The sequence below is a fragment of the Petaurus breviceps genome, unplaced genomic scaffold (genome assembly GCF_028583685.1).
Source record: "Petaurus breviceps papuanus isolate PSGF00001 unplaced genomic scaffold, PetGlider_PUasm1.0 532, whole genome shotgun sequence".
NCBI lineage: Eukaryota > Metazoa > Chordata > Mammalia > Diprotodontia > Petauridae > Petaurus > Petaurus breviceps.
The window spans coordinates 370,665-393,282 of NW_027186361.1; the positions used below are offsets into that span (position 1 = coordinate 370,665).

The 22,618-nt window shown below is 43.3% G+C and overlaps 1 protein-coding gene across 3 annotated transcripts in view; it reads right to left on the minus strand.

Annotated features, from left to right (window-relative positions):
- Nucleotides 1–2,057: 2,057 nt before the first annotated feature.
- Nucleotides 2,058–22,618, minus strand: part of ATP1B4 (ATPase Na+/K+ transporting family member beta 4) — a 46,368-nt gene continuing 25,807 nt past the window's right edge. Inside the window, exons 3-8 of one of the 3 annotated variants that reach the window (XM_069102145.1) lie at nt 20,491–20,619; nt 20,119–20,223; nt 14,974–15,170; nt 9,371–9,427; nt 7,668–7,763; nt 2,058–2,420 (exon numbers count right to left, since the gene is read on the minus strand). In XM_069102145.1, coding sequence (XP_068958246.1) covers nt 2,259–2,420; nt 7,668–7,763; nt 9,371–9,427; nt 14,974–15,170; nt 20,119–20,223; nt 20,491–20,619 — 746 coding nt within the window. In that variant the 3' untranslated portion in view covers nt 2,058–2,258. The remainder of the gene's footprint in view (nt 2,421–7,667; nt 7,764–9,370; nt 9,428–14,973; nt 15,171–20,118; nt 20,224–20,490; nt 20,620–22,618) is intronic. The other 2 variants (XM_069102146.1, XM_069102147.1) reach the window with 2 other exon arrangements.

Genomic DNA, 22,618 nt, shown 5'->3' on the forward strand with positions numbered 1-22,618 from the left:
TCCACATTTCCAACATGGCAGGATGGGAAGAAATCTACTTAGAAGGCCTAGTTTTAAATGCTGGCTCATTTCCTCATGCGAAATGGACCTCATGTTCTATTCTCTGAACCTCCATTTCCTCATCTGCAAAAAGGGAATAATAATTTCTGTTCTACTTATCTCCCAGGGCTATTACAATTTTTCCTAAAGGGTATTAGGAATTTGAGCTATTACTGCTAATGTTAATGCTAATGGTGATGATATTAGAGATGGAACTTTAAGGCAGAAACCCGCCTTGCCCTCCCTTCTCCTATTTCCAAAACTCCTCCCTTCCTTTCCCCATCTCCCCAATTTCCAAACTCCTCGACTTCATTTTTGCTTATCAATACATTCATGCTAGGGGGCAACAGGAGCTATAGCAGCGTAGCTAATTCCAATCCACATAGGATCCCAAGGCTTTGTTCTTTCTCCCAGCCCCAGCTGTTCCACACTATCTACTCTGACTGTCTGGGCTATGGCTGCGGTTCCTCGGCTCAGCCCACCACCTGGTGGAGGCAGCCAAAGGCATTGAAATGGCAGGTGGTAGAAGGAAAGGGGAAAGGCAGCCACGATCTGCCTAGATAATCCTCAAGCTGGAGAATGGGCCTTGGGATCAGCATGAGTTGGCCAGAGCCATAGGCCAGCTGTTATGCCCTGATTTCAGTTCCTGGGATGGGAGGGAGCTGGGAGACCACAAGGCCCACCAGACCACTCCCCTTGTCCACCCCCTCCAGCTAGTTCTGGGGCTGTTGGCAGAGGGGAGCCCTTCCTACAGAAGTCCTGATTGAGGGCTCAGCTTCCAGCCCCAAATGGTTTCTGGCTGGCACTACCATCCACGTCTGCCCAGCTATAAGGTTCTCCTTCCATTGGTGCTCTGAGTACCATACCCCATACCGATCTCTGAATCAGGATACTGGGAGCCAAATGGGGAAAGTTTGGAAGTCCCTTGGATGTGGGCAGAGGCAGAAATCAGTCGGCTGGCTGGTCAGTCATTATTAGCAGTCCCTGATTACAGAGCTTTGTGCTACATCTCAGGCATTCATATTTTGCCTAATCAAGATGCCCAATTGACCAAGGAGCTTGAAGGTCTAAATCCCATGAGCACAGGAATTTGAGAGCCAGCTGTCAGCCAGCATCTGGTTTAAACTCATGTTCCAGGCTTCTCCTCCAAAAACAAAGAACCCCAGAACTTGTCAGAGCTGGATTAACCCTCAGAGATCATGGGAACCTTAGATTCTAGAGCCAGAAAGGAACTCAAAGGCCAGCTAGTTCAACCAGCTCATTTTAACAGAGGAGGAAACTGAGGCCCAGGGAGGGGAAGGGATCTGTCCAAGGTCACACATAAGATCATATAACCAGAGCTGGAAGGGACTCCAGAGGCCTAGATAATCCAACCTCTTCATTTTACAGAGGAGGAAACTGAGGCCCATCAAAGGGAAGGGACTTACCCAGGGTTGAACCTAGACTCCTAGACCCAGAGTTGGAAGGGACCTCAGAGACCTAAATCTAATCTAATCCCTTCATTTTTTTTTAAGCAATTGGGGTTAAGTAACTTGCTCAAGGTTACACGGCCAGTTATTTCTGGGTGTGGTGCTGAGTGTCTGAGCCTGGGATTCAATCTCCAGGTCGTCCCAACACTGGAACCGGTGCTCTTACTCGCTGAGCCACCTGGCCGCCCCTTAATCCCTTCATTTTACAGTGGAGGTAACCGAATCACACGCAGGGGAAAGGACTTGCCCAGGGTCACACAACTGATAGAAGTGCTTGAGGCAGGATTTGACTCCAGATCTTCCAAGTTCAGGGCCCTAATCACTGTGGCACACTGCCTCTCTGTCTAGTAGCTCCAATGAGCTGCCTCCCTGGGCCCTGCATGGGGTTCTGAGTGATAGAGGCAGACTCAAACCCAAGGCCTCGGATTACAGATCCCCTGCTTCCCACTTCCCCAGGCCACCTCCCTTATGGTTTTTTGAGAAAGCCTTCTTCAAGGTTACCCTGTATTGATGTTATGGTAAGATAGCTAACAGCAGAAGTGGTTCTTGCTTTATTAAGTGGAAGAAAAGGAAATAGAAGTCCATTTGTGGGTCACCAGGGTGACCTTTCAAAACACAAGGCAAAGGAGGGCACTTTCTGTCCTAAGTGATCTGTGACTGTGTCCTCCGGGGGTGGGGGGGAGGTTGGTGACTCTCAGTGGTATGTGGGGGAACCCTCAGGGGGCGGGGGGAGGACCCAAACCAAAGCAGCTACCCGCCTATATTCAACGTGAAAATCACTCGGCCAACGAACCGGTCGTTGGTGATGTTGTTTTCAATGTTTTTGCCCTTCAGTTGACATTCCACAGCCACGACACGATTCTTCTTCACTTCTGTGAAGTGCACGGCCACCAGTGGGGATGTATAGTTGACCTGCAGGCAGGAGGAGAGTTCAAAACTGAATTAGAAGGAAGGGGGAGCAACAGGCTAAGTTGTGCTCAGGTCAGTCCCTGGCATCAGTCCCACCCATCTCATCGTTAGGCCTGGGCAGGGATCGGTGATGGCCAGAAGGATGGGGAAAAGGTCCTATGAGATCCATAGATAATAATCTAAAGACTCTACTTACTGAGGCAGGGAAATAATGTCATACCATCCATCCTAGATGAGAAATTTGAAGATACCTCAGAGGCCATCTAGTCCAGCCCCCTCATTTTACAAATGAGGAAACTGAGGCCAAGGGAGGGTAAGGAACTTGCCCAAGGTCATACTTAGGGTCCTAATTCTAGAGCTGGAAGAGACCTGAGAGGCCTTTAGTCTAGCCTCCTCATTTTACAAAGGAGGAAACTGAGGCCCAGGGAGGGGAAGGAACTTGCCCAAGGTCACACATAAGACCCTAGTTCTAGAACTGGAAGGGACCTCAGAGACCCTCTAATCCAGCCCCCTCATTTTACAAAGGAGGAAACTGAGGTCCAGAGTGGTTAAGTTACTTGTCCAAGGTCACACATAAAATCAGTTCTAGAACTAGAAAAGACCTCAGAGGCTATTTAGCATGAGCCCCTTATTTTATAGAGGAAGAATCTGTGATGGAGCATCTGTCCCAAATTCACAATTGGACCACAGCATGTTAGCTGGAGATCTAGAAGGGACTTCCAAAGCCATCTAGTGTGGTACTCCTATTTTACAGATAAACAAAACTGAGACCCAGGGAGAGTCTGGAAATTGGCCAAGGTCAGGCCTTTAGAATCAGAATTTGAACTCAGGGCTTCTTGACTCCTAGACAATATGCTACACTACCTCCCGTGGGTTCAGACATTTTATAAAAAGATTTCTAATAAGCAGGGAGAGAAGCAAAAGGAGCTTCAGGTTTAACCCACACATAGCTGGACATTTCTTTAAGAATCTCCTGTTCTCTAAGCATTCTGGGTAAGGGATGCTTTGTTGCATTTCCAGTGCACTGTGTGATCATTGTGTGGGAGCCCATGTTCCAGTAAAAAGGGTTTTTCCAACAATGTGCGATCAGAGTCAGGGAGAAGAGAGCCCTGTTCTGTTCTATTCCATCTCCCTCCCTGAGATTTTCTGTCATGTCTTTCTTCTAACTCAGACCTGAGGAATGTAAGCCTGGCATCACAGGTCTTTTAGTGGATTCCAGACTGGTCCTTGGTACAACCGAGCCTGACAGAACCTCCCAGTACCAGCTCCTGTTCCCTCTGTCCTGTACTTCTGGGGACCCACGGACCTCATTCTGCTCGACCGTGGTCCTCTCTGCCCCAAGCTGCCTACTGTCCTCCTGTATAGCACAGTGCCTGGAACATGTTCAGTCATTGTTCAGTCATGTTCGACTCCTCGTGACCCCATGTGGATTTTTCTTGGCAGAGATACTGAAATGGTTTGCAATTTCCTTCTCCAGCTCATTTTACAGATGAGGAAACTGAGACAAACAGGGTGAAGTGACTTGCCCAGGATCACACAGCTAAGAAGTATCTGAGGCTGGATTTGAACTCAGGAAGATTCAGTCCAGTACTCCATCCACTGCCATCCATCTGCTCCTGCCTAGCATATAGGAGGCACTAAATAATTTGATTGAGTGCTTGATGTAACATTTACCCCAGTCTGCTCTCCCTGGTAGTTCTTCCATGGCCAGAAGGCTCAAACACCACCTTCTATAAAACCCCTTCTGATCCCTCTCCTCCCCACAACTGCTATTGCCTTCCTCCCCTAAACCACCTTTAACTACCTAATTGCCATTACTTGGAATGTATTTGGCATGTACTTAGTCATAATGCATTTATATATGTACATGCTGTCTCCCTAACAGAACATAAGCTTTTCTTTTTTTTCTTTTTGCAAATACCTAGCACAGAGTAAACACTTAATAGATGCTCATTGACTTGATTAATTTCCCAACTATCAAAACATGTTCATGCCCCACTCCTTCAGGACCTCAATTCTTTTCTGCCTGAGAAGGCACTACACAGTATTGCTGTGTTACTAAGGACTCTTGTCTCTGATCTTCAATTTCTCCCTATCTACTGTATCTTCTGTTCTTGCCAACAAATATGACCAGGTCTCCTCCATACTTTTTTAAAAACTTAAATTAAAATTATTTTTCAATCAATGAAAATCCACTTTCTTACCTTCCAATCTCTACCTTCCCCCCAATTAAGAAAAAAAGAAAAACAAAAACCCCGTTACAAACACAGAGTCAAGCAAAACAAATTCTTCCATTGGCCTTATTTTTTTTAAATGTGTTTAAATTTGCACTCTGAGTCTGTCATTTCTCTATCAGCATTTTCTATCATGAGTCCTCTGGAATCATGGTTTATCACTGTACTGCTCAGAATTCTTAAGTCTCCCAAACTTGTTAGTTATTTCAATAATGCTATTATTGTATAACTGTTCTGGTTCTGCTCACTTCCCTTTGAATCAGTTCATACAAGTCTTCTCAGGTTTCTCTAAAACTACTCCCTTAGTCATTACTTATAGAGCACAACAATAATTGCATCATAATCACATACCACAACTTGTTCAATCATTCTCCAATTGATGGGCACCCCCTCAGTTTCTAATTCTTTGTCACCATAAAAGGAGGTGCTAGAAATATTTTTGTATAGAAAATTTCCCTTTTCCACTTTCTTTGATCTTTCTCCCAGTTCCTAAAAAAAAATAAAACAAAACGCTCACTAGATCCTACTGTCCCCTCAAGCTATCATCCTATGTCCCCCATCCCTTTCACTGCCAAACTTCTTGAGGAATCTGTCTATCCTAGGTTCCTCCCCTTTCTCTCCTCTCACAACTTAACTCTTTGAAACCCTCTGATTTCCAACATCTTCACATTACTAAAAATGCCATCTCCAAAGTTACCAGTGATGTCTTTATCTGAACACATGACTGCTTTTTCTTAATCTTCATCCTTGAGACATCCACAACATTGAAACTCTGGACCACTTTTTCTGACTAGATATTCACTTCATTTCAATATCTTCATGACATCACTTTCTCTTAGTCTTCTTCCTCCTTGTCTGACAGCTCCTTTGCTGAATTATCATTTATATCCTGCCCCTTAACTGTGGGCATTCCCCAAGGCTCTGTCCTGGGCAGTCTACTCCTCTCTCTGTGTGCTTTCTCAGAGACCTGCTATTGACTTCCTATCTCTATGAAATGACTCTAGAATTGGATCGATATATCCAGTCCTGAGGGTCCTACTGGCTTCCAGTCCCACATCACCAAACTGCCTCTTGAACAATTTGAACTGAATGTCCCTCTAGGCTGGGGGATGGGGCAGGGAAATAAGCATTTACTAAACACTCTGTACCAGGCACCGTACACAGCGCTTTACAAATATTATCTCACAACAACCCTACAAGGTAGGTTACCCTTATTTTATAGTTGAGGAAACTGAAGCAGACAGAGGTTAAGTAACTTGTCCAGGGTCTCTGTATCTTAAGCTGAATTTGAATTCAGGTCTTCTCAACTCCAAGTCTAGCACTGAATCACCTAGCTGCCCCATAATAGGGGGAGAGGAACTGGGTCTTGGTTTCACTGTTGTAGAAACCACCCAGAGAGGACTTTCCTAAACCAATGCATGTTGGCACCAGCTCTGCACCTCAGAACCTTCCAGAATTTCCTGGGGCTCTGAGGTTAAGTGACTTGACCAGTCACACAGAATCAGGACTTGAATGCACCTCCCTGCTCTGAGGGTAATTCCCTGATCGACTATTTCACATTGTCTTTATATGGACAGAAATCTCAAAATCAATACATCCATAACAGAATTGGTCTTTCCCCACAAATCTGGTCCTCTTTTGATCTTCGCTATTTCTGACAAGGACAACCCCATCCTTCCAGTCACCCAGATTCACAAGACAGGCATCATCATTGGCTCCTCCCTCTCCCTCTCCCCATGTAGCCAGCCAATCAATTGCTAAGTCTTGGAGCACCAACCCCACAGCATACTCTTGTGTCTCCTCTCCACTCATATCACAAACACCCTAATGTTCTATGAGCAAAGCAGAATTGCGGTAGCTTAAAACAAAACCATGAGATGTGCGCATTTAGAACCATCTCCACTCCAAATGTTCACATGGACTTATTTGTGCCCGACCTGTGGTCGAGCCTTCTGAGTCCATATTGGTCTGCTCAGCCACAGTCGCATACACTGTACATTAACCTCAATGTAGTGATGTCATTTTGGTCCTCTTTGAGCCCGAAGGACAACAGCCATCTCCCACTTGAATTATTGCAACGACCTCAAAATTTTCTTTGATGCCTCAAGTCTCTCCCCTTTCCAACCCATCCATTACACAGCTGCCAAAGAGATTTTCTTAAAGCACAGTTCTCTGTCACTATCCTGCTGAAGAAGCCACTTGGATCGAATACAAACTCGTCTGTTAGCCATTATAAAACCCTTCACAGCCTGGCTCCAATCTATCTTTGTAGATCGATTTCACAACTCTGCTTCAGGAATGATATGTTCTAGCCAAACAAACAAACCGGCTTGCTGTTCCCTGTACATAACATTCTATTTCCTGCCATCCTTCCTTTGCACAAGCTGTGCCTCCTGCCTCTCACTCCTCACCCCCACCTCTTAGAACCTTGAGCTCCCTTCAAGTCTCAGCTCAAGTGCTACTTTCCACACAAGGCCTTTCCTCATTCTCCTGGGTGATAGTGCCTTCCCTTTCCTTAAATTCCAAGGACAGGGGAAGCTAGGTGGTACAGTGAGTAGAGCACTGGCCCTGGAGTCAGGAGGACCTGAGTTCAAATCTGGCCTCAGACACGTAGCACAAAACTAGCCGTGTGAACTTGGGCAAGTCACTTAATCCCAATTGCCCTACCTTCCCCCCTCCAAAAAGCAAAAAAAAAAAATTCCAAGGATTATATATTATGTGTTTTTTTGTATTTACAGATATGTGGATATATTGTCTTCCCCCAATAGTATGTAAGCTTTTTGAGGTCAAGTTTATAGAACTGAAGTGAGTAAAATCAAAGGGAGGGAAGTAGGACAGAGGAAGGAGAAGGGAGAGGGGATAAAAGAGAAATAAGGAAAAAGGCCCTCAGTGGTTGTGCCTAGGCTATGGGGCTCTTCTATTTCCCTCACAGACATCAGTGATCAGAGTCCAGATCCTCTGGTAGTTTAGCATTTGAGGGGTGAGTGGGGGAGACAGGACTGAGATTGATACTTACATGAGTGAGCTTGCCATAGTATGGATAGTACCTCAGGTCAAATGTGCCAGCCTCAGGATAGAAGCCCACAGATTTGAGATCACTCTTGTTGCCTTTCTGAAGATGAGAAAACAAAAAGGGTGCTGGCTTATAAATGGTGGATCACAGGCTCCCAGCTCTAAAGCTGGAAGGAACTTCAGAGGCCATCTAGTCTGACACCCTCATTTTACAGCTGGGGAAACTGAGTCATGGGGAGGGGAATCTATTTGCCTAAGTTCCCACAAAGGATCCTACATCTCTATAGAGCTAACTGGAGGCACAAGGAGGTGAAGTCACTTGCCCAGGGGTCACAGGAAGTAAATTCTCTAGGCAGGACTTAAACCTAGTTGTTCTTTGTTCCAGGTCTAGTGTCCTATCCATCACACCATCCTTTCTCAATGTTTTTTGTTCTGTGAACCACCTTCTTTTTCCCCAAAATTTTTATTTGTTATTTTTAGTACCAAATTCTCTCCCTCCATTCATTCTTCCCTTCCCCATTGAGAAGGCGAGAAATATGATACCCATTATATGTATGAAGTCATGCAAAACATGTCTATATCAGTCATATTCCCCAAATAAGCAAGAAATATAAAGGAAAAAAACTATACTTCAATTTGCACTCCAAGTCATCAGTTCTCTTTCTGGAGATGGATAGCATTGTACATCATGAGTCCTTTGGAGTTGTGTTGGGGCATTGTTTTGCTCTGAGTTCTTATGCCTTTCAGAGTTGTTTGTAATGACAATAATGCTATTATTATATAAATTGTTCTCCTGGTTCTACTCACTTCACTTTGGATCAGTCCATATAAATCTTCTCAGGATTTTCTGAAAGCACCCCCTTCAACATTTCAACATTTCTTATAGCACAATGGTATTCTATCACAATAATTTCCCAAAATTTGTTTAGCCATTCTCTAGTTGCTGGGCATCCCCTCCATTTACAAATCTTTGCCATGTGTGAACCCCTTTCAACACAGCAGAGCAGAGCAGTCCTTCAAGTGTGATCCAGGGAACTCTGGAGGTCTCTGAAACCCCTTCATGTGGTTTATGAGATCAAAACCATTTTCATAACAATACTACGGCTTTTTAATTTTGAATACTATAAATACTGACAGCTAGAACACACATAAACAAAGCTCTAGGGAGAGGTCCTCAATCATTTTTAAGTGTGCAAAAAGTTTGAGAACCATAGATATAGTGAATTCCTGGTAAGGAAACTCACTTTACCAATGCAGATGGGCTTTTTCAGTAGTTATTTGATCTTAGCTGCCTGGGGTATTGCTAAGGTTAAGTGATTTGCCCAGGATCATACAGCCAGTGTGTGTCAGTGGCAGGATTTGAACCTAGGGCTCCTGACTGCAAAGCCAGCTCTCTACCCACCATATCGTGCTGCTGCCTTTCTTTCTAAGATATTAACTATGAAATGATGGTATACTCCAAATGCTTAATATGGTCAGTGACTAATAAGAATAAAACAGATTTAATTTCCATCATTTTGCTCCAAAGTCTTTCTTTGTCTCAGTGGTATTTTCTATCCCCATCCCCATCGCTAGACCAGCACCCATGGGGACTGCTAAACATTACGTTACCCAAATGTACCATGATTAAGGCCTTTAGTAATGCATGGTGGCAACTTCTGCCACCAAGTTTTCAGGGACCCAAGTTGGGTGAAACAGAAACATTACCTGAACGTGGCAGTTGACCTTCACAGGTTCTCCATTGCCAGGATGAAAACCTACAATCTATTTAAAGGAAAAACAACAACAACCAGCTTTAATTTAATGAACTTCAATTTCATAGACATTTATTGAGCACCTATTGTATGTAGAGTTCTATATTTAGTGTAGGGGGAGAAGTGAAGATTAAATAAGCTCTAGTCCCTGCCCTCAAGGAGTTTTTAGTCTCAAGACGTACACAGTTAACTATATATACACAGAACATGCTAAGTGCAGAAGAGAGATTCCCCCCACCTAAAGTGTATCCTAAGGTTAAGAAGGAAAGGAAAGAGGGAGGAAGGGAGAAAAGAAAGCAGAGAGGGAAGTGAAAGAAAAGAAAGAAAGAGAAAAAACATAATGCAAGAAAGAGAAAGCAAGAAAGGGAAAGAAAAGGGAAAGGAAAGGAAGGGAAAAGAGAGGAAGGCAGGCAAAGAAAGAGAAAAAGAAAGGAAGGAAGAAGGGAGGGAGGGAGGAAGAGAAAGAGAAAGGAAGAAAGAGATGAAGAAAGGAAGGAAAAAAGGAAGGAAGGGAGAGAGGAAAAAGAGGGAAAGAGAAAGGAAAGAAGAGAGAAATAAAGAGAAAAACAAAGGAAGAAAGCAAAATGAAGGGAGAGAAAAGAGAGAGAAGAGGAAGGGAAAAAGAGGAGGAAGGAAGGCAAAGAAAGGAAGGAAGAAGGAAGGGAGGAAGAGAAAGAGAAAGGAAGAGAGATTAATTGAAGCTAACGTTATACCTTTTACAAGAAGCCTTTCCTAGTCCCCCTCAGTGTGAATGCCCTCCCTCTGAGAGATCTCCGATTTTATCTGGTCTATGTCTTGTATGGACACAGTGGTTTGCATATTGTCTCCTCTATTAAACTGGGAGCTCCTTGAGGGCAGGTACTGTCTTTTGCCTTTCTTTGTATCTCCAGCACTTAGCACAGTGCCTGGTATATAGTAAGAACTTAATAAATGCTTGTTGACTGACTAATGGAACAACTTCTTGGTGAAAAGATATTTATAGCACAGATTGGTTGTTTCTTGCAATCAGTAACCTCCTTGAGCAAAAAAGTTAGAAGTAAACTGTGTGTCCAGTGATTGGGGAGTGGCAGAACAAATTCTGACTCATATCTATTGGAGGTTGTAGATATAGGATTATAGATCTAGAGCTAGAAGGGCACTCAGACACTGTCTACTTCAACTCTTTCATTTTGCAGATGAGGAAATGGAGGCCTAGAGAGAAAAAATGACTTGCCCAAGGTCACATGAGTAAGAATCAGATGGGATCAGATGTCTTGCTGACTTCAGGGTCAACATTCCTTTCAGTGTACCACGTACATCCTCTATGAATGTAATCAAATATATGTTGGGAGGGATGTTTGTGTACTTTTGGGAGGACATCAACAAGAGTGGCACAGGACAGGAAGGGAGGGTTGCATTGTAATCTGTATCTTTGGAGACAATTCAATTAAATTGATGAGATCAGAGGCTGATTTTAGTGGAAGGATCAACAAATAGAACGACATGAAACATTACAAAGTGGACAAAGGAGAACCCAAAGAACGATATGTAGAGTGTCCCAAAAGTCTCAGTGCAATTTTACAATAAAAAAATTAGCTTAAAGCTGCACTGAGACTTTTGGGACACCCTGTATACAATGACTACAACTATTTGAACGAAGATCATTTTAAGTAGCAACAAAACTCGGATTTTTTTTTAAGTACAACATTGGCAGTGATTTATAAAGCACACACCTGTCCTTTTAAAGCATTATTGGTGTCTTCCTTTTTACATTACAGTCATTTCTGGAAATTCATCCCTTCCCTCCCTTTCCCACCCCCTGGAATTGAACCCTCTTAACAAAGAAAAAGAGGTAGACAAAACTGCCCCACCAAGCAACTGTGCCTGACAATGCATTATAACATTCCATTCCAGGAATCTTCCATTGTACCTCTCTGATGACTGGAGCTTCCTTTGAGTGACCTTTTCATCTATATCAATTGCAGTCATTTTGTAAATTGTTCCTCTGTTTCTGCATCAATTTAAATATTCTTGCTCAAAAATAATGTTCCACTCCATTCAGATACAACCGTTCATTTAGCTCTTTGCTCAATGGCTGGCTACCTCCTTTGTTTCCAGGTCTTTGTTGCCACAAGAAGTCTGCTATCAATATTTGATGTACATATGGTACCTTTCTTTATGTCTTTGACCTCCTTGGGGAATTTACTCAGTAGGGGGATTGCTGGGTCAAAGGGTATGGACAGTTTAATTCCTTATTTCGTTGTTATCCAGAAGAGTTTGACCAAAGCTCAGCTACATCACAATTTATTAGCATACTCTCCTCCCCTCGGTCCCTCCAACATAGATTGTTCCTGTTTTTTTGCCAATTTGCAAGGTATTAGGTGAACCCTTAGGGCCATCTTGATGTGTATTTCTCCTTTTATTAATAATTAGGAGCCTGTTTTCATGAGGTTATTGATCATTTGTGGTTATTTTGAGAATTATTTGTTTATAGCCTTTGAATGCTTTTATTAGGGAATGGTCTTTGGTCTAATATATTTGTGTTAATTTCCTATGTAGCTGAGATATATTTTTATCAGTGATATTTGATGAAAAGTTCCCCTACCCTTAACAATTTCTTTTCTTATTCTAGCTATACTGACTTGTTCATGTAAAAGACTCTGTGTGTGTGTGTGTAATCAAAGTTTTCAAATTTGTATTTTATAGTCATCTCTATCCCTTATCTGGTTAAGAAATTTCCCCCTAGTCATAATTATGAAAGGCACTCCCTTTAATTCTCCTCTAATTTTGTATAATGTGACTTTTGTAATGAGTTCTATATTTATTTGAAGTTTATTGTTGTATATGGTGTAAGATGTTGGTCTAAACCTAATTGCTGATGACCAACCACTACTGCTAGGGGTAGCTAGGTGGCACAGTGCATAGAGTGCTGGACCTAGGGTCAGGAAGACTCATCTCCCTGAGTTCAAATCTGGCCTCAGATACTTATTAGCTGTGTGACTCTGGGCAAGTCACCTAGCCCTGCTTACCTCATTTCTTCATCTGTAAAATGAGCTAAAATGAGAAGAAAATGACAAACCACTCCAGTATCTACACCAAGAAAGCCCCCAAAAAGAGGTCATGAAGAGTCAGACATGACTGCAAAATGACTGAAAAAACCTCCCACTACTTCTGAGGATCAGTGATGAAATATGTTCTCCAATGATTAACAGAAAAATTTGGAACTTTTTTCAAAATGACCAATGTGAGAATGTGTTTCCACCAAGCCTATTTGTTACTAATGAGTTGTGTTTTTTTTTTCATTTAGAGGAGATAGGAGAGAATTTTTAACTAGACAAGAAAGAAAAGGGGTCATTGTAGTACTTAAAGTTCTAGCACAGAAGAGAACAGAAGGAGGTTCTGAGGGAGATGTGGACAAGCAGGTTAACTTTGAAACTAATGTGTTGAATTTATTATATTGTTTTTTGTTTTTTTCCTTTTTGGAGGGAGGAAGGCAGGGCAGTTGGGGTTAAGTGACTTGCCCAAGGTCACACGGCTAGTTTTTTGTGTTAAGTGTCTGAGGCAGGATTTGAACTCAGGTCCTCCTGACTCCAGGGCCGGTGCTCTATTCACTGCAGTGCCACCTAGATGACCCTATTATATTATTTTTTTAATGTAAGCTGTATGTCATACGGATTCACAATTTTATGGTCAACCCTCTCTTTCTTTTCTGCATTTATGGAAATGCTCAGGTTTGTCTATTATTACCAAGTTCAGACTAATCAGCAAATAAATAAACCCAATTGCTGCCAAACTGCTTTCCATTTTCTCCAACAATTATTCTCAAGGAATGAGTAATTTCTGTTCTTGGGTTTATCAAACTGGGTACTACCATTTCCATAAGCTCTTGCTTATCCAGTCTGTTCTATGATCTATCTTTTCTATTTTTTAACTAGTACTTCCTTTATTCCTAATTTTTTTTCATTTTCACTTAAAATTCTAGTCTTTTATTCCTCCAAATTAATGTTATTATCATGTATAGTTCTTTTTTTCATGTACAGTTCTTTAAAGTATCCCTTCAGTGACTTTATTGGCAGAGTACCAAATCTGTAAATTACTCTGGATAATTTCATCATCTTTCTTGTATTAATTAGCATGACCCAATCATGAACACCATCTCCTCAATTATTTGTCTTTATATCTATAAAGAATGTTTTGTAGTTTTATATAAGAGGTTTCAAAAGTTTTAGTGCAGTTTAACAGCTTAAACCTATAGAACCCCTGTAAAAATCTTGCAAGTGTCTTGATAGGTTAGCTCCCAGATATTTAATTCATTTTGTGGTTATTTTGAGTGGAATTTCTCATTTCTTTCTGGTCTTTGTTAATACTATATAGAAATGCTATTCATTTTTTTTAAAGCAATCGGGGTTAAGTAACTTGCTCAAGTTTACATGGCCTGTTATTTCTGGGTGTGGTGCTGAGTATCTGAGCCCGGATTCAATCCCCAGGTCATCCCAACACTGGAGCCGGTGATCTTACTCACTGTGCTACCTGGCCACCCCAATGCTATTCATTTTTGTGACTTTTTTTGTATCCTACTACTTTGTTGAAACTGTTCTTCTTTGTGATTAGTTTCTTTGATGATTCTCTGAGGTTTTCTAAGTACCCTACCATGCTATGTGCACCCTCCTTTTATAAACAAAGTGGTAATAATAGCTAGTATTTATATAGGATTTTAAGGTTTGGTAAGTACAAATATCTCATTTTATCCATAAAGTACCTTGAGAGAAAAATGTTTATTTCCTTGTTTTACAGATAAGGAAACTGAGATAGTCAGATTAAATGACTTGCTCAGCATTACACAGTAAGTATCGAAGTCAGAATTTGAACTCAGGTCTTTTATACTCCAAGTCCAACACTCTATCCACTATTCCATTAGCTACCTTTTAAGATGGAGATAATAGCACATTGCAACCTCACCATTATGTATGATCAATGTTAATCATCCTTTTATATTGCTTTACTTAACTGTTTTCAGGTATTGTATTACATTATGGGGTATGCAATTGAAAATATGTTGAAGTATTGCATTAAGAGTCAAAATAAAGTTTATCATGGAAAAATTTTTGAGAGAAAGGAGAACATATGAAATTCGCCAAGAGTGGAATGTGTGGATACAAAAGCAAAATTTGCTTTGACTGAGCAGGCTTCTGCCTTCAGGAGAAATGGCCATGCCTATTGAGTATGTAGACCAGGTGTGAGAAACCTGCAGCCTTGAGACTACAGGTGGCTCTCTAGGTCCTCGAGTGTGGTCCTTTGACTGCATCCAAACTTCACATAACAAATCCCCCTAATGAGTTCTGGATTCAAATTCCACCTCTTAATAAAAGGATTTGTCCTGTAAAGCTTGGATTCAGTCAGAGGGCAGCCCTTGAAGACCTAGAGGGCCATATGTGGCCTTGAGGCCACAGGTTCCCCACTCCTGCTGTAGAGAGAGTCTTAGGGCACCAGAGCCCTGAAGCTCCCTCTCTTTCCACTGATGACTCTGGAGTGGGCTTCCCTGAGAACAGCAAGAACCATGCCATTGACGGACCTTACCCGGTTCATCTTCAAAAGGACACAAGGTTGCCCAGTGGAATAACCAAACGTTGGATCATGGAGGCCAGAACAGTTCCCCAGAAACGAGCGCTTGAACTGACAAGCTTTCTTCTCTTTGTCCTCTGCTCCCTCCTGGATGAAATACTTTCCGGGAGTACAGTTCATATTCTTTTCATCTTGAATGCTGTCATTGTACGCTGTAGTCAGAGAGAGGATAAATTGAGGCTGGCACCATGGGTAGGCCTCCCTCCAGGCTCCTTTCAAGCAGCCTTCCATCTTGGGCTCTGGGAGCAGCAGCAGTCAGGCATTCAACGCTCTCCACCAACTCCCTTTCCTCACTCCCACCCCCTCCCCCAATCAGTAACAGGTAGTTCCATGTGGTACAAAGGCTAGCTCTGAAATGACAAGTCTTGGGATCCCATCCCATCTGTAATCCTGCGGGGATTAGGCTAGCTGGCCTCTGTATTCCCTTCCAGCCCAAGATCGAGGAGCCTATGGCCCTGGTAGCTTTTCTTTGACATTCCCCCAGGACCACAGAGTTGGTGTAACCCAGCCTCCTGGGGGCAGATCACATAGCAGATGTTCAATCAATGCTCTTTGAAAACAGAAATTAATCATGGCTAGGCAGGTAAGGACACATTACAATCATAAGGCATTCAACATATAATGGTATATAATATAACAAATAGAATTTTGGCTTTAAAAGGGAACTCATAGGTAATCTATTCCCACCCCCACCCATAGCTGATCTGTATGAGTTTGTTTGGACTGGATTTGCGATTTCATTACTGGGAGGAGCTCCCAGGTGAAGAAACCCCTGCACTAATTCAGATAGACTTCTCTTCAATTTCTAGTTGGTGCAGTAAGAGGTTGAGTGATTTATTTGCCCAGGGTGCCATAGCTAGGATATGTCAGAAGTGAGAATGAATTCAGGTCTTAATTTTGAGGCTGGCTATCTACTATGCCAGGGTGATGATAATAATAATAATAATAAACAGTAATAGTAATAATAGGATGGAACCAGATGTGATGTCATTGGGATAGGGACTTCCAATGAGGAAACTCCCTTTGACAGGGCAGACTGATATCTTCTATTTAAGTTATCATCTTAGAGATATGCCTAGGGTGCTGAGAGTTAAGGGATTAGTCCAGGGTCTCACAGCCAGTATGAGTCTGACATGGGACTTGAACCCAGTCTTTCTTATGCCAAGGTTTACTTTCTCTCCCCTATCATTTGCTACCTCTCATATGTACTTAGCATTTTACAATTAATCTTAATGCTTTAATCTCTACTTTTTCATTTCATCTTAATAATATCTTTGCAAGGCAGCTACTGCTACTGAGATCCCCCCCCCTTTTTTTTGCTTTTTGGAGAGGGGAAGGCAGGGCAATTGGGGTTAAGTGACTTGCCCAAGGTCATATGGCCAGTAAGTGTTAAGTGTCTGAGGCTAGATTTGAACACAGGTCCTCCTGACTCTAGGGCCGGTGCTCTATTCACTGTGCCACCTAGTGGCCCCCACCCCCGCCACTCCCCCCTATTTTAAAGCTAGGAAGCTTGAGACTCTTAAGGTTTCATTTCCCTTTCCCTTGATCTGGGTTGCCTGTGGTGCAAGCTGCCCCTCCGCTGGATCTCTGAACATCATTAGGCTCACTGGCACCTTTTTCGCTGTTACTGCTCCAGATGTCCAGTATCACCCAGACCCAGCTTACCACTCCCACCTTAGGGTCAGTACCTTCATGCTTTGTTCTGGTCAAGCTTCATGTTTATGGAAGGTAAAAACTGAAGCTAACAACCAGCTGCCCTGACTCTGGGGCTAGGCCATTTGTGCGTTGGATTTGATATTAACAGGGCCCCCTTAGAAAATGGAAATTGGCTTCTGTTTATAGCTGCACAATTTTTTTTTAAAACAAAGCTACATTCAGTTCAAGGGTGTTTTTTTCCTGGTCTTTTTTAGAAAAACAACTATGTTCACATAAATAATTTTTGAAATAGAAGCTGAAGTCACATACTTATTGTTCCTCTTGAGGTATTTCCACTAAAAATAATATGACATGGGCCTGACCCTTATTGCAAAATCCCAGAGCCTCATGGGAATGAAACTGATGCTCTGCTTACAAGATATTTCTGTTTCTGAGACCTGCTCCTTTTGGCAGTCCCCTCTCCTAAACAGTTGCCCTGTTGCTTACAGTTGTTCAAAGAAATTCATAAAATATTAGAGCTGGAAAGAACTTTAAGAGACCATCTGAGCTCTAGAGCTGGGAGGGGCCTTAAAGATCGTCTAGTCCAGTCTTCTCATTTTATAGAGGAGGAAACTGAGGCCCAGGGAAGTTAGTAACTTAGGAACACAGGATCATGAATTTCAAGCTAAGGGTGGCTAGGTGGTGCAGTGAATAGAGCACCAGCCCTGGAGTCAGGAGGACCTGAGTTCAAATCCAGTCTCAGACACTTGACACACTAACTAGCTGTATGACCTGGGGCAAGTTACTTAACCCTAATTGCCCTGCCCTCCTCCCTCCAAAAAAAATAAATTTCCAGCTAGAAGAGCTTCAGAAGCTATCTAGTCAAACCTCTTCTTTTTATAGCTGAGGAAACCGAGGCAGAGAGAAGTGCCTTGGTCATGGTTATAGAGTATTAGAGACAGGATTTGAACCCATATCCTTTTGACTCGATATTCAGTAGTTGAATTATTATATGTGACACACATATCTTAGGCTGGAAGGGACATCAGAGGCCATCTAGTCCACCCTTGTCTTCTTACAATTGAGGAAAGGAGTGGAGGGACTTGTACAAGTAATAAGTCATGGGATTTGAACCCAAGCCCTCTGACTACAAAGCCAGTATATTTCCACTGTTCTGTGCTTCCTCTGCTCTGAGCTCTTCATTGTGTAAACAGAAAATCAGGCTCAGAAACTTGCCCAAGGGCATACTATGACCTTGGTCATACAAAGGTCATATAAAGCTGGGTCTCAAACCTAGCCAGGCCTTTTCTACCACAGGGCCTCTCTCCGGCCACCTCAAGACAGTTACACTCATTTGATTGACTTTCCCCTCTGATTTCCACTCTCAGGCTCATTATCTGATTGGCCAGTGGCTGAAATTAACTAACAGGGATTATGGCAAGGATCTTCTTCTGTCACTGGAATATCCACCAGGGCCCTCCCAACCCTGACCATTTGTGATCTAAGGGCCTCTCCAGTTCTGAAGATCTATCATTCTTGGAACTCTTTGTTAGGAAGGAAGAACACAAGCATTTATTAAGCACCTACTATGTGTCAAGCTCTGTACTAAGCACTTGAAAAATATCATCTCATCTGAGCCTCACAATTCTAGGAGATGAATGCTATTATTAGCCCTATTTTGCAGATGAGGAAACAGAGACATAGTTTAAGTAACTGTTCCAGGGTCATACAGTTAGTAGTGTCTGAGGCAGGATTTGAACTCAGATCTTCCTGACTTCAGGCCCAGTGATCTATCCATTGCACCACCCAGCTCCCTCTATTAAGAAAATTGATGGCTCAGTAAATATAGCCACTAGATTATTTACTTAATTTAACTACTGCTGATTGATCCTCTAGAGAGCCCAAACAGATGGAACCAATGATTCTAACCCTAATTTCAGCTGGCATATTTAGGGGCAAAATGCTTCAATTCAGGCCTCTGGCACTTCTGCATTGCTGCTCTCAGATATGCCAAGAAGTACAGACACTGGCTCTCCCTGTGGAAAGTCTTTAGCTCTGAGAAGTGGTCTCTTTTCCTTCCAAAATGTGTCAGTGTTGAAAAAACACTGCTCAGGAGAGTCTTGGATTCAAATTCCCTCTTTGTTGTTGCTTTTTGCTTTTTTGGAGGAGGGGAGGTAGGGCAATTGAGGCTAAGTGACTTGCCCAAAGTCACATGGCCAGTTTTTGTGTTAAGTGTCTGAGGCCGTATTTGAACTCAGGTCCTCCTGACTCCAGGGCCGGTGCTCTATTCACTGCTTCACTTAGCCAGCCCTCAAATTCCCCCTTTAATACTTACTAGTTGTATGATAATGAGTATCTCACTTTACCTCTCAGTCTTCAGTTTCTTTATCTTTAAAATAGGAATAATAATGCCTGTAACACCACCCAGAAACAAAGGCCCATCTTTTTATCCTACTTTCCTAATGAGTGTTCTATCTCTGTGAAACATGAAACAATGGTCCCAAAGAAATTAAAAATGAATATCACACAGAGGGTGAAGGAGAGGCACATGGACAGAGAGTTGGCAGGGACCTCAGAGGCTATCTAGTCTAGCCCCCTCATTTTCCAGGTGAGGAAACTGAGGACTTGTCCAAGGTCACACATAGGACCAGGTCACAGACCTAGAGCTAGAAAGAATGTTAGAGGTAATCCAATCTCCTCATTTTCCAGATAAGGAAACTGAGGCCCAGGGAGGTGACTTTCCCAAGGTCACTCAGGATCATAGGAGCATGGATCCAGAGTTGGAAAGGTTCTTAGAGACCATTTAGGCCAACCTCTTCATTTTCCAGATAAGGAAACTGAGACCCAGAGGAGTGAAGACATTTGCCCAAGGTCTTACAGGCAGTAAGCATTAGAAGACGGATAGTCTTCTGCCTCAACTTCTGGTGTTCTTCTATTGTACTACTTTGGAAAAAAAAGATGGGAGGGAGTGAAGGATATTGTCAAGGAAACGTATGAACAAAAATGAAGAAGTTCAGGTCATGTGGTGAGAGAAGACTGGGTGATGGCTCAGATACCCCACTGGTATCCTGAGGATGTCAGGAGACATAGAGGAAAGCCTCTGACACACTGGGTGACGCAATGTGACGGCTGAACTTCTGGGAGAACATGGAGAAGATGTACATAGGAAGGTCAGGCAGGGTTGGGTCATAATGTAAAGTATTGCAGGGAATATTAGCAGAGATGAGATTCCAGGCCCATTGGCACATTAGAACACTTGAGAGTGTTCCCATCTCATTAGATTGCTGTGACGCCCAGATAAAATCCCAATGGGCATGATTCTTAGTCCTGCCCCTTCTAACTAGCCTTGGCCCAAGCTGGAAGGGACCTCAGAGGGTAACCCTCGACCTTCCTGGGCAGCTCCACGAGGAGCCTACTTTCAGAAATACCTTAATCCTCCCATCTCCATCTGGATGATGGCCTTACCTTGAAGGAAGTGATGTAAACTGTCCACATAAGGAACCCATGTGCTACGTTCAGACACATTGAAGTTGAAGGCAAAGCTGGATGTGTAGGGCCTGATCATAACTCCTGGCAAGGGAAATGGACCTTGGTTAGATTAACCCAGGCTTGGTCCCAAGCCCTTTAAAGATGAATCTCTATTCCCATGAAACCATTTCCTCCCCCACCCCAGGCAATCAAAATGAAATGGACCACCATTTGCCAAGTTCCATTTTACATTCCCTCTTAATAATTGCATCCTTAAGTCATTGCCGGGAAGAGCTGGCCAAGCAGTGCAGACAGCCTTGAGACAGTGGTGCAGGATGGCCTTGGCACTGGTCTTGGGGATTCACTTACCAGGGGGACTCACTCGATCCCTGTAGGTTGGGACGTAAGGGCTGATGGTCAGCAACATGGTATACATACACAGGGTGAACATTCCAGCCAGGAACGTGTAGAAGAGAAGGTAGAAGAGTAAAATCAGACCTATAGTAGAAGCCAAAAGAAGAGCAGATCAGGCCCCCCCCAATCTCCACCTCCTAGACCCAATGTCTCTGATGTAAGAAGAGCCACACTCCCTTGTCCATTAGGAGCATGGGACTATGGGATCCATAGTCCCACTCCGCAGTCCTCCAGCCCGCCAGTGGCTGCTAAATCCTCATTCATTTGGAATCTGTGATCATTTGGGAACAGGGCCCTACCTGAAGGTCACCTTTGTACTTTCCCTCCGCAATCAGTCAATGACTCAATCAAAACACATTTCGAAAGTGCATATTCCATGCCAGGGACTGTGCTAAGCACTAAGGATACAAATAAAATAGCCCTGATTTCAGGCAGAAACAGGATGAGCTCAAGAAAGGAGAGAAGGACCAGATGGGGACTTCACTTGACTAGGGAGCCCCAGGTGGGGAGTGTCTCCACCCCACTCAAATGGGCACATTCTCCAAAGCATCCTGGCTTGGAGAATTGTGTTACAGCCCTGAGGGTGAAAGTGGTCAAGCTGTTTGTTATGAGCAGGGTGAAATCAGGGAGGGCTTCTCTGGAGTAGAAATTGCTCTGGAGGTGAAGACAGAGGGCATTCCAAGTATTTGGGGCAGCCTGGCAAAGGCATGCAGACAGGAGAGGGACTGTCACATACAGGGAGAGTATAAGAAAACCAACACGGCTGGACTGTAATCTGCATGAAGAGGAATGATGGGCAACAAAGCCGTAGAATTCAAAATCTCGAGGCTGAAGGAACCTTAGAGATCATTGAGACCCACTCCCTCATTTTACAGATAGGATAACTGAGGCCCAGGATGGTTAAGTGACTTGCTATAGGCCTTACACCTAGTAAGTATCTGAGGTTGGATTTGGATTCAGGTGATCCTGACTCATGTCCAGTGCTCTGCCCACTGCACCAGGCTACCTCTAGTCTGCTGTGAAGAGCTTTAAATGCCAGAAGAGTTTGTGTTTAATCTGGAGGGAACAGGAAAACAACACAGTTTTTGGAGTAGGGGAGTGCCATGGATGGACTGGGCTTTAGGAGTATCAGTTGAGCACCTGTGTATGGGATGGATAGGAGAGGAGAGAAAATGGTGGCTTCATAAGATCAAAACTAGGACACTATTGCAAGAGTCCAAGGCAAGAGGAATCTAGGGCTTGAACTCAGTAGTGGCTCTGTAAGTGAAGGGAAAGACAGATGCTACATATATGGTGGAAGCCAAATCCACAAACCCAGCAAGAGATTGAACACAAAGGGCCAAAGGCCTGGGAAAGAGTTAGGGATGAATCCAAAGTTTCAAGCTCGAGGGTCTGGGAAGATGGTGGCATCTTCAAAAAAAGCAAGGAGGGAAGCTTAGGAAAAGGGAGGATTTGGGAGAAAAGATAACAAGTTCTGTTTTGGACATGTTGAATTGTAGATGTCTACGGGCCATCCAGTTGGAACCATCTAATAGGCAGCTGGTAAGGAGAGCCTGGAGCTCAGGAGACAGACTAGGCTGGATAAATTATGCTGGGAATCATTCGCATAGAGATGATAATTGAACCCACGGGGGAACCCAAAGGAGCTGATGAAGTCACCAAGTGAGATAGAGGGAGAAGGAAAGGGGGCCTAAGGCAGAAATAAAAGAAACGCTTGGGTTGGGATTCCATTCAGGTGAATCCCTGATGGAAAGGGAGAGCCAGCTGGCTCCTGGACTTGGTCTGCCCCTAGGGAAGACTGAGGACAGCTAAGGGCTGAGGGGCTCCAGAGAAACAGTCTGTGCTCAGGTGTGGGAGAAATGTTGGGAAACCCTAGTTTTTCTGGAGACCTCTTGTTCCTTCACTCTCAAAAGGCCTTTGAGGCAGGAATTTTCTCTATATTCTGATACACGTTGCTCAATGGTCCTCTAATCCTAAACCCTCCAGAGGCTCTCTCCAGCTACCTGGAGGAGAAAGATTACTGAGCCTGGGACAAGGATGGGCTCTTTTTCTCCCACCTCCCATCCTTAAGACCCTCTTCCCA